This window comes from Doryrhamphus excisus, chromosome 19 (assembly GCF_030265055.1).
Source record: "Doryrhamphus excisus isolate RoL2022-K1 chromosome 19, RoL_Dexc_1.0, whole genome shotgun sequence".
NCBI lineage: Eukaryota > Metazoa > Chordata > Actinopteri > Syngnathiformes > Syngnathidae > Doryrhamphus > Doryrhamphus excisus.
In genome coordinates, this window is record NC_080484.1 from 9,116,533 (window position 1) to 9,129,180 (window position 12,648).

A 12,648-nucleotide genomic window follows, 5' to 3' on the forward strand; every position below is an offset into this window, starting at 1 on the left:
TTTGGTGAGGATATAAATAGAGAAGGCAGATTTTGACACAGTTGTTGTATTGGATCTCATGAGATTGCTGTGACCATACACATAATAAGTATGACAATGCATCTATTATTTTCTTTCTTGGAAAAACCTCCTCTAATAACTTATTGATCTGACTTCAGCATATCTTGCAGACTTCACACAAACTTTGATGTGAGACCATCATTATAGAGGACGATATGCACGGCCTCAGTCGTGTGTAATACTTAGAAGTCGCTCATCGGGCCGAGAGTGCAGCATGCAGGCAGACAAAAACGCATGTTGTTGTCATAGCGGCGGCTCGTGCAGACGCCTCCTGACTCTCAAATAGGACCCCCGGGGGGCAAGTGGGGCTTGGAAAGACATGTTGTCAACACTGTGTGACATCCTCTGTCAAGCGCTGTCACTCTTTAAATGTGCCTTGTCCATGCAAGTCTACCAACAAACATGCGACGAGAGGGCTAAACAATGCAACTACTGATCTGCAACAATTATATAACTCCTCTAACATATGGGGGGCAACAATCTACAGGGCTGTCGCTGCCAATCATATATCACGTGTGGGAGCAAAGTGCTGCCATGCCCACTGATTGATGCTCCTGTGCTTCCTGTTTACACATAAACATTTACTGCAGGGAACAAGTGAGGAAATGACCAATTAGCATGTGACTAAATATGGCACCGATGTCTTTGTTGACTTCAATTAGGCTTATTTGAATATATTAGCAAAATCCACTAGTGCATGCTACTGGTGCCTTTCATTTAAAAAGTTTACTTTATGAGTGGTTAAGAATAGTAAAAATGCATCCTGCTTTCCAAAATATGTGTTTTATGCTCTAGAAATGAATGCAACAGAAAGTAAAGCAGCAGCAGCAACAGGGCTTTGCCAACTCTGAGTGGAGGAAAAAGGAGTCTCACACCACTCTCAATGTCATTTCAATGTGGACCATCGGGATTAATATGGGCATATTCAAGGTTAAATAAGTGTACTCTTACCGAATCTTAGAACGTGTGGCATCCCGCGAGTGTGACCAAGAAAGAGCAGCAGAAGCGGAATGAGCCTGAGCTTGGACCTGAAAACGACACTGCTTATCATCAGAGGACGGGAGGTAATCTTCATGTTGTTTGCAAAAAAAAAAAAAAAAAAAAAAAGAATGCACGGTGGTTTTAATCCCGCCGGTGCGTGAGTTCGATATCCCCCCCGTTCTCGTCGCAGTCGTTTCTTGTTTTTTTTTGTTTTTTTTTTTGGATGCGCAAGATCACGGCATGGTCACTTGCGCGCTCCCAAAATCCATTAGCAGTCCCGGCATGGTTCTTCTCTGCTCTTCTTCTTCTTCACTGCAGCGAGATGCAACAATCCGTCGGGTCGTGGTACGATGGGACATCCATGTCGAGAAGGGCTCCGAGCACAGGAGAGGAAGTGTGTGTCGGTTTGGAGGAGAGGGAGCCCGAGCATGGGCTGTTGAGGATGCTGGAGCGGGGACGGAGAGCGCCAAGCAGAGGATACAGCAGCGATGTGCAGCCCCCCCCTCCCCTCCTATGAGGCACTGTGGGCTGCATGCACTCCCATTCTACTGCACTGCTGCACAGCCTGTGACGTGGCGCCAAGGTTAGTGGAGAGAGAGAAAGAGAGAGAGAGAGAGAGAGGTGATGAAGATGAGAGCAATTGATGGATGACGGTTAGAGGCAAAGATGGATGGTTGTGAAAATTTTGGATTGCTATCAGCCTGCAATCTTTGCAATAATCAAATAGGACACCAAAAATATAAAACTGTCCCGTATGTGTGTCAATTTAAGATTTGAACCAATAATTTGACCCAGGAACTGACTATTTCTGTGGTGAATCTCCAGTTGGTTCCAATTTAACCATGTTGTACTGAGCAGCCAGTACAGCCATACAATATCTGGCCGGAAACAAAAGTGACACACTCTAATACAGCGGAACCTTGTTTTGTGTCATTAAGCCGACTCAAACTGAAACATACTCTAACCAAATCAATGTAAATCCAATTAATGTGTTCCAGACAGCCAAAAATATCGTTCATAGTGTTTTACATGCATATAATGATATGCATATGCAATTATATGCATATAATTGTTGAATAAACTGAAAAATAGAACATTGAATGTCACAGAGCTTGTTGACAAACTTTTATTATTTGCATTATTTTGCAGCCGTGATCAAAACAAAAGCTGAGCTTTGTGACTGTATTAGTTAGCAAAGAGCTACCGCCTCAACATTTAATGATATCATAGACACACGATTAAGCTGATTTCCGGTTTCGGTTTCCACTTGTGATAAAAATACATGAAGAACATAGTTGGACGCATGCATTGTATTAATAACGCGACAAATTGTACACTATAAGGAAAATTTGACCCTAAATTTCTGAAGTGAACCAAAAAAAACATGCTAACTGTCTCCTTTAACCAAGGTTCCACTGTATTCTGTTGAAATGCCTTTAGCTTTGATTAGGGAACGCGTTCACTGCGGCATCCTTTCCACACGCTTGTGAAATGTCACAATGTTTATTTCTGTCCAGTGTTGCATTCATTTTTCACCAAGATCTTAACTGCTTTTCAACCTGAAGTGATTCTTCAACCACAGGATGTTTCTTTGGACGTGGGTGTTAAGTAGATACTTATGGGTTAAAAATCTAACGTCCCGACAAGTACAAATTCTACCAACATTGAAAAATATACCTTGAAAATCAAACAAAGGACACTTATTCCAAAACATGTTGTTACAGGGGACCTATAATGCTGATTTCCAGCCCTTTGTATTGAGTTTTGGACTCCTATAGAGCAGCGACTCACGGGAAGCTTTGTAGATCTTCCAGAATCTGCACCTATTCCAGCTGTATTTCCTTGGATTTCCAAAACAGGTACGCCTACTCTCCTGTGATTGGTCACTCAGCTAATAGCTTTTACAGGGACAGGCCCATATCAGGAAGGCTGGCTCACTGTGAAGTCACAGTAAGCCGGTGTTAAAAAAAAAAACTCTCTGAAACTGAGCGTTCTGAACCATCCCAAACTTCTTTCAGGGTTCACTTCCAAATGCGCAAACCTCATTATTTGAAACTTTGGCATCATTTAACCCAAAAATATTCAAACAAGGCCTGCACGAGTGGTTAGCGTGCAGGCCTCACAGCTGGGAGACCCGAGTTCGATTTCAACCTCAGCCATCTCTGTTTGGAGTTTGCATATTCTCCCTGTGCATGCGTTGTTTTTTTCCGGGTACTCCGGTTTCCTCCCACATTCCAAAACATGCTAGGTTAATTGGTGACTCCAAATTGTCCATAGGTATGAATGTGAGTGTGAATGGTTGTTTGTCTATATGTGCCCTGTGATTGGCTGGCGACCAGTTCAGGGTGTACCCCGCCTCTCACCTGAAAACAGCTGGGATAGACTCCAGCACCCCCACAACCCTCGTGAGGATAAACGGTAGAAAATTAACGAATGAATATTCAAACAAAATGTATAAGTCAGAAAGTGAAAAATCATAGTGGTTCACTTCTTTTTACGTTTGTGTGACAATTACGAATACTACTTTCCGCCATTATTTGCCATTAAAAGTTAACTTTTTTTCACACTTTTATAACAATTAGAAATTACAAAATGTTTATTCTTAAATTGCCCATCAAGTAAATAAAGTTTTAATGATGGCAACAGTTCCACAATGGATCATTTTGACCAGAGAACTGTGTTCAACATTAAAAGTTCCAAATCAATATGGAACTGTTAATCAACAACATTTAAAAAGCCGCAGGGAAGCAAAGACTATCTGAAATATGCAAATCACTCTACTTGAGATGCAAAAGCCTTGCAGAAAAGGACTGTTCTTGAGTATGAGCCATGATCGTCGATATGTAAGAAAACCCCTGCAGTATGAGTTGGCTTATGTTTCTGATTAACAAACTCAAACAAGGCTCTATCCACTGGATGTGTCGGACAAAGTAAGATGTATATCTGCAGTTCTTGCACAGGCCTACATGTTATTGATTTAACACAACACGTGCCTTATCAGCGTCCACCCCCAATGAACATCTCTCCTGTGGGTCGATGAATGTACATGAGCTAAAGGTGCAGGAGCCCCTCTTTCAAGGGAAAAGGTGTATTTTACCCACATAATTGATCAATTTTCAAATTACTGGGGTGACTCTTAGACATATTTGGGTTGGGAATTGCAGGTTCTTGGTAGAATACTATCACTATAGTTTGGTACCATCATCTTACAATGAATATATGGTTATTACATGATAAAAATTACATTTTATTTCCAGAAAATTAATACAAAAAATACAATCATCTTTCTAAACTAAAATCCAACAATACATAGATATATGCTATAAATCTTTCTATTACAGTCAGAACTATTTAAGTGAACCAGACAGTCATAAAGAGAGAAACATCCCCTGTGGATGCTACAAGTGGATAAGGAGGTAATGCCATCTAGGATCACTGCTTTTCTCTGCCCGATCTTGCCTTTTCTGAAAAAGCAAGAGCAAAAAGTGGACTAATAAATTGACAATAAAAGCACAAATACTGCGGATTTCAGAAAACAACAGATGGAATGATACAGCACTTTAAGTCTGTAAAATTAAATAATTGAAAAAAAATAAAAAAAATTGTTAACTATAATGATGGAAATGGTAATATTAATGATGATTAAAATGATGGTCATAATGATAAAGATTAGAACAATAATAATGACAATGATAATAACAATAATAATAACAGGGGAAAACAAGACAGTGGCATGAACATGATTATATCTTGCAAAAAGGAGTAGGCATTTATAAGCTTTTGCTTCAGCCTACTCCTTTTGGGCTTGTGATCAGAAAGCTGAATACAAATGTAAATAATGGAAAGTTATATTTTGATTGATGTAAGAAATGCACTGTAATATTTCATATATTTGCCCAAATTATAAAAAAAAACATGAGCAGGCCATCATGCAGAGATACTGCCTGACCTAATCAGGAAACTCCTTTTCTCTTATAGGCAAGCAAAATATTTTTTTTGTTTTTTTTTAAATGACCAAGATGCTGCCCGCGTATGGAAATGAGATTCCTTTGCAATGGGGGAGGAATAGGAGGGGGATCAAGAAGGCGGCGTGAACATTGACTTTGAGCAAGTGACACTTTGCGTGGGTCTTGCACACCAGCCATCTGCAGCGTCAGAAAAATCAAAAGAGAATGGGAAGCCATCGTGTTGCCATCTGGACCATTTGCATAATTAGGGAGAAGTTGAGGATTTAGGCACAAGTCACAAAAGCATGAAAGGAATGCTCGCTGTGCACAGAAAAAAAGGGAAGAACGCCTCAGCGCCCCCTTATACTCAAGGTGTGGTATTGCATGTTGTTGGATAAGCTACAAAAAGTATGTGTCATCCGCATAGTATGCAGAAATGTCCCATTGGATGCAGGTGTACCTAATAAAGTGGATGGTGAGGGTACATTAGGCACAGCTGGACCAAATTCTTGCTTATCCTTCAGCGAATCTCAACACGCGGCTTTCAGATTGTCTTGTAGAGTAAACAGATGGCGCCGGAGATGGTTTATGAATACACACAGATTCCACCAGCTTTGCATTTCCCAGAGTTGGCTCACACCAGAGTGAATCCACTTATCTCAAATAGGACTGTGGAAGCCAGCATCTTGGTGAAACTTAGTGAGGACACCTCGCATATTTCACAAAAAAAAAGAGCCCGCAGCCTCGCATATTCTGTGCTGTAGGCTGGCGTCTTTTTGCTTGGAATAGCACAAGTGTAAGGATGATAGATGAGAGGCAAAGTGTTGTGTACTCAGGTGGGTAATGGCGCTCGCCTTCTTAGCTCGTTATCGCAAAAACCGTGCAGTGTGGTCAGTGTTTGACTAACTCAGCTCAGACAAAATAATTCCTTACATTTGAAATGATGGAAATATAAATAATTCATCAAACTGTACAGGCAGTGTTTCAAGTGTAAAAAGAAGTGAGCCTGGAGAAAAGTATCAGGACACCTAAACAAAAACGGCGATTCAGTTCAATGTTTTATGTTGTGCCATGCAACTTTTACAACGAAAATATCCTGTTAGGCTGGTGGATAAGTGGTTAGCACGCAGGCCTCACAGCGAGGAGACACAAGTTCAATTCCACCCTTGGCCATCTCTGTAACTTTTTACTTTGAAACTTCTGTGTTTAGCTGTACGGTGGAGAGTGGTTAACACGCAGGCCACAGAGCTAGGAGACCTGAGTTCAATTCCCCGCTCGGGCATCTATGTGTGGAGTTCTCCCTGTGCATGCATGGGTTTTCTCCGGGAACTCCGGTTTCCTCCCACATTCCAGAAACATGCTAGGTTAATTGGCGACTCCAAATTGTCCATAGGTATGAATGTGAGTGTGAATGGTTGTTTGTCTATATGTGCCCTGTGATTGGCTGGCCACCAGTCCAGGGTGTACCCCGCCTCTCGACCGAAGACACCTGGGATAGGACAGCAAACTACCCCCCCCCCCTCCCCCCGCGACCCTGGTGAGGATAAGTGGTAGAAAATGAATGAATGTCCTCTTATGACCTTGGGTCAATCCAACTTTAAATGTTCTGAATGAACTGAATGCATTTTATATGTAATACAGAATGACTCCATTTTGTATAGATAGATAAATACCAGATGAATACCGCATAGATTAAATACCAGAAATCAAATAATACATTTTTTACAAGCACTTTCTATGTTACGGCAAACGCACACATGCACTAGCCTCGTCTTGCAACGATCTGGCAAGGTTTTGCGACTAATGTTGAGCTATCATTGAACGTACAGCCCATAGTGTGAAAGCTATGAACGCCGGTCATTTATTTGGCCCGAACGATGAAAAATATAGTGAAAAATATTGACATTTTCCCCTTTAATCTGTTATATCAACCCACTAATGATAACATATGCCATCTGATGGAGCAATTCTGTTAATCTACATTCTTGCACCTTCTTCTGAAGAGTCATAATAAATCACAAACAATATTGTGTTGGAAGACAAATTGACATTTTGGACTGTGAGGGAGGGTGGGGGGGACACTGTGCTGTTCATCACAGCACTGTATTGGCTCCCACTGATTGGCACTCTTGGAGATCCCCGTGACTCAAAGGGAAAGTCTCCTAAGCCAATTCGAAAGGACTGTATCCTCTTTGCATCCATGATCAAAACCCTGTCAGTTGTTGAATGAGACAAATGCAAATGAGTTGTGTTTATACACATTACATGAGTTTATACGCAGGCACTCTGTAGAAAACCCAATCGGGCTTCTATATGAGTTGGCTTGGTGTCTTTCTTTTCTGAAACCATCCTCACGCTGAGGAATGCAAAGGGGACTTTATGCAAAAGCGAGATAACCACTGCTAAAAGCCTTCAGTCTTATTCTGTGTGTGTGTCTGTCACTCGCTTCCCCCTCCCTTGCTTGCTCACACTCTTTGCCCAATGGTGGAAACATAGCACTGGCACACACACACAGTGAGAGAGAGAGAGAGAGGGGTGCCATGGAAACGAGAAACTGATGCACTTTGAATGGTAAACCCTGACAGAGAAGACTTTCATTCAGTTCAATTGCCCTGCACTGAAGGCATTACACACTGCTGCATTATTCAGTATGTCACAATCACATTTGAACAGGACAAGGTCCTGAAAAGCTAACAACTGTCGTCATCACCCGCCTCTTATGTCAAGACGCCTAATGATGGCCTCGCTTCGTGAAGGAACGCTTTACACAGGGCCGCCATTGAAGATTCTGGAGTGTTTTTAAATGAGCCACAAAGACCACGCCCGATTAATTAGTAATTATTATACTGTAAATTGTTAAATGCAGGCCAGGCCTTCAACTGGGTTCCCCAGCTGTATAGAGGGCGCCAACAAGCCTTGAGGCCCCACATAACGTAGTTATGGTTGTTGTCAGCTAATGGTAGCAATTTGGCAAAGTTTAGCTACTCGCGTTAATCATGACAACATCATGAATGCACAGTAAATACCAGGCAGCCATTTTATTCTGGGTGAACAAAAATTTCCAAAATTTTTCATGCAGTTTAACCAACCTGACTTTATCTCCAAGGCCTCTAACATGTAATGTCCCTCTGATGTACTCATTCCTGATCCTATCCATCCTGGTCACTCCCAATGAGAACCTCAGCATCCTGATCTCTGCTACCTCCAGTTCTGCTTCCTGTCTTTTCCTCAGTGGCACTGTCTCTAGACCAGGGGTCTCAAACTCAATTTACCTGGGGGCCACTGGAGCTAGGGTCTGGATGAGACTGGGCTGCATCAGGTTTTCCACACAAAAAAAAACGCATTTATTAAACACAGAAAAAAGAATAAACTTTGCTTTGGTTCCGATTTTCTACAATAAAAGCTCTGATAAAACAAATATCTTAATTTTTATTTTTCTACACAAAATAAGATGAAAAATAAATAAACAAATCAAGAATAAAGAAGTATAGTTGGTGGGTAGACAAATTATTTTCTGATTAAAATGATTATTTAGATTATTAGAGCCCTGTAGACATGACAAAACACGACTATAGTCACATTTATACTCTTTTTATATACAACATATTGCGCAACTGCAGGGTCTTGAGACACATGCTAACTTGCAAACTAGAGAGCTAGCGACCTAAACAGTAGCCTTCAAGTTATTTCCTTTAAACTTAAATAGCCAAAAACTTACCACTTCCACACGGATAGGGAGGATAACTATTAACAGTTATTTAACCTTTAACATGAACATTAATCAAACGTAATAATTTGTTCTGGGTACATGATACCAGATGATACATGATACTAACATTAAACTTTCATATCAAGGCGGGGGCCTCAAACTAGTGTCCTGCGGGCCACATTTGGCCCGCGGGCCGCGTGTTTGAGACCCCTGCTCTAGACCAAACAACATGGCTGGTCTCACCACAGTTTTGTATACTTTTCCTTTCATTTTAGCTGAAGCTTTTCTATCACACATCACGCTTGACACTTTTCTCCACGCGTTCCATCCTGCCTGCACACGCTTCTTCACCTCCTTTTCTCTCGCTATTGTTCTGAACTGTTGACTCCAGGTACTTAAAATTCTCCACCTTCTGTATCTCTTCTCCCTGTAACCTCACTCTTCCACTTCAGTCCCTCTCATTCACACATACATATACTCCGTCTTGCTGCGGCTAATCTTCCTAGGGTGGTAAAATTTCCAGAAAAATGTGCCTTTTATCCCTAAACTTAGTTAAGGAAGTGTTTTGTTGTTTTGACATAGCTTGCATTTTAAATTGTGCATTTAATTTCATAGCATTTTTCTAATCAACACTGCATACACACAATCACAATAGTTAATGAGGAATGAACCTATACATAACCCCTACTCATTAGTTCCTCATTAGTTCTTCATTAGTTCCTCAGTAACTACTGTATTTTTGTATGACGTGAGACCCTTCTTTTTACACAGACTGTGCCACTTTGAATGACAGACAAGGGGTTAATAGTGCCGAAAAAAGAGTCAGCGGGAACAGTGGAGTCTAAAAACATCACCATAGGGATTGTAGATGTGCTGCTCTGTATTAAATACACAAGACCAAATGCCTTGAGATGCATTATTCTATGTGTATTTTACTTTTTGCCCCACTTTTGAATAGGTTGTTTGGGCTAAAGGCACCATGTGTGCTCAGTCTCAAGTTCTTCAGCAGGAATACGTTGTTGAGAAACGACAATTAGTCAAGTGAGACGGTAATTAAGACCTCTCTGCACTCTGTCACTTCCTGTTAGCACTGACGGTTGAACCCCCCCCCCCCCCCCCCCATGCAGTAGGCAAGTAGCATTGCCTTCTCACTTGAAGATGTGATGAACAAATGCATCCATCTATTGTATCTGTTGTATCCATTGGTCTATTATCCTCCCATTACTTTCTTCTAATACCCTCCTCTCATTGAATAGATGTCTGTAAATTACACTTTCTTTCCTTCCCTAGGAAGAGGTGGATGTTATCTACATATATAAATAAGAACGCTGCCTACTGTAGGATTCCAACCAGGCCGGTTTTATTTGTAACACGTTTAGACAGGTGTTAAATAGAAGTCAATTATTGATAACAAGCATATAGCAGTCCGTGGCGTGTTGACACACATTTATCTTCGCATTGTCCGGTGTAGTCAAACGCTGCATCTGTTTTGCCGAGTAAATCAATATTTGCAATTACCTTGGCACCCCTGAAGTCTAATTGTACAGTAGCGCACATGAAGCGTTATGGTATCATGTTGAGAAATGGATACATCCAATAGTAGCTGAAATAGTTCTCATTAAAACCAAAGTAAGTTTGTTTTGTTTTTGCCTCGGTCAAACAATATGTTTTCTGAGCCTTGCGGTTTTTTCATCAAGGGGAACCAGCAGAAAAACAGGTTGATTAGATGGCGGCTGACTATTATACAGCATCCTATAGAGTGTACTCTGCAAGGATGTCCATACAGTGCAAGGCACCTCTGTGAATAATTAGGAAGCACAAATTGTGTTTGTGTGTGTTGTTTGTGGGAGTGAAATCAACTCTTCATTTTGAATTTTGTTTATTGCATTAAAACAATTGTTGCGTGTTGAAGCAGTTGACCTGGCAACAACCAGCAGGGCAGCTTGAGTCAGTCTCCCCTCGTTTGCTGTCTAAAGAAGTCCTATATGATGTCAGCCTACTTCATGCATGATTTGCCCTAACTCCTCCACAACAACAACACTGGCACGAAAACAGGAGTTCAGAACATTTGAGTTATTTTTTTTTCTATAGCTAAACATTTATCGATTAATTAATAGGTCATCTCTAGGGATGTTCAATCATATCAATATGTTATTATTTCCAATTGTAAACACAGTGAAACCTTGGTTAGCATACGCCCCGGTTTGCATATGCCCTGGTTAGCATATTTTATTTATGGATAAAAATTACACAAAAATTATGCCTTGGTTCATGTACATTTCCCAATACTAACTTTGTTTTTTTTTTATATAATTACAAAACATCCCTGCTCGAACTGGAAACCAGAACTGGAACAGTACTTGTGGTTGACTCTGTAGTTCTTCGCTAACTAACACAGTTACTCCCCAAAGTCTCTGCTTCTCTTATTGATCACAGCTGCAAAATAATCCACAATGGGGCGATCGTTGCTTGTCCCATGCTGGCTGCCTCATCGCCATCTTTGTCAACAATCAATGTTCAGTCTTCATTCATCATTTACACGCATTTTAAAGTGTTGTAAAAAAAAAAATATATATATATATATATATAAAAATGTGTTTTGTGAGCTTTCTGGAATGAATTAATGGGATTTACTTTGTTTATTATGGGAAAAACGTATTTGGCTTAGATATGTTTTGGTTTAAGTCCAACTTGGTGAATAGATTAATGACACTAACCAAGGCTATGTGTAACCTAAGGTCTAAGTAAGACAGAGACTGCACTGGTTGTGCGAGGGTGAAGTAAAGCCTCTTTCTTTAATTGGTCACTTTTTTCAGCAACATTGCAGATTGCATTGTTGGCAAAATGGCATCCTAGTAAAAGAAACATAATGTGTTCGTTCATTACACTGCACTATGACTTTGGTATCGGCAAAGAAGTGCTGGACAATATCAACCTTTAAAAAAATGAGCTTCATCTGTCTCTAAATCCATAGTTTTGTGTTGCTCGCTGAAGCCACAGTGTTTGCTTTGTACAGTATGCAACTCAAAACCTTGTGTTCCTCTCCACAAGTCACATACTAATCTGCAGGAGAAAACAGACAGATTTGCCAAACAGATGGATTTGAATATTGATGCCTCCAAAACCCAAGTGACATGCATAAATCCAACACCACATGCGCTGCATGGATGTCGGTCTCTTGTTTTTGTTCGTATGGTTGCTGTCCTTAGTCCACTTTATGATGTGCGGGAGGAAAAAAAAATGTCTCAAAAGTTGAGAAAAAAGGAGAACTTATGGTGGTCGTTTTAAGATAAGTATTCTTTCAACTCAAAGCAGGGAAAACAGGAAGTAAAGATTGCTGTTGGTGAGTAACGTGGTGAGCTTGTTAAGTGGCAAATTTGGTTCCTCCATGAGTCACACTGAATGTCAGACGAGAGGTATGGATTTTGACTGTCTGGCAGAGACAACAGTCAACAGCGCTGGGTCCTGGCGAGCGCTTGATTACTGATAACGGTGTTGATTAAGACAAGCGCAGACGGAGAGGGAGGTGGGGGACAAAACACCTTGCTGAAAGGACATGTCCTTAAGATGAACCAGAACTTTACAGTCACCAGAAATAATAAGTTCTTAGCAGAATAATGCTACCAAGTGGACGTACTGTAGCTTCTTTAAACAGCAAAGTAGTTAAGACTGAGTCAACAGCGCCTCTGCTTTTTGCAGCTAAGTAGCGCACTTCATTTTGCTTCAATTGCGTCATCATTTCCACACAATCAATGACTTAACAAACCTTTTTTGTGTTTATTTTATTCACACACTCAATTGAAAACATAGCCTCCATAAATGGCCGACCTATGTCGGGGATATTTGTATTCTTGCATGCTCCTGCTTAGTAAAATAGTGCAAAGAGAGTTCAACAAGGGAGGGTTACGGGGGTTGATGTTGAGTTTCAGCGCAGTACTTCACTGTTGCAAA

At 40.8% G+C, this 12,648-nt stretch overlaps 1 protein-coding gene across 2 annotated transcripts in view; it reads right to left on the reverse strand.

Annotated features, from left to right (window-relative positions):
* The window catches only part of LOC131106727 (glutamate receptor ionotropic, kainate 2-like), a 78,931-nt gene extending 77,360 nt beyond the window's left edge, over window positions 1-1,571 (reverse strand). For both annotated transcript variants that reach the window (XM_058056088.1, XM_058056087.1), the window contains exon 1: window positions 1,012-1,571. In XM_058056088.1, coding sequence (XP_057912071.1) covers window positions 1,012-1,135 — 124 coding nt within the window. In that variant the 5' untranslated portion in view covers window positions 1,136-1,571. The remainder of the gene's footprint in view (window positions 1-1,011) is intronic.
* Between the last annotated feature and the right edge of the window lie 11,077 nt (window positions 1,572-12,648).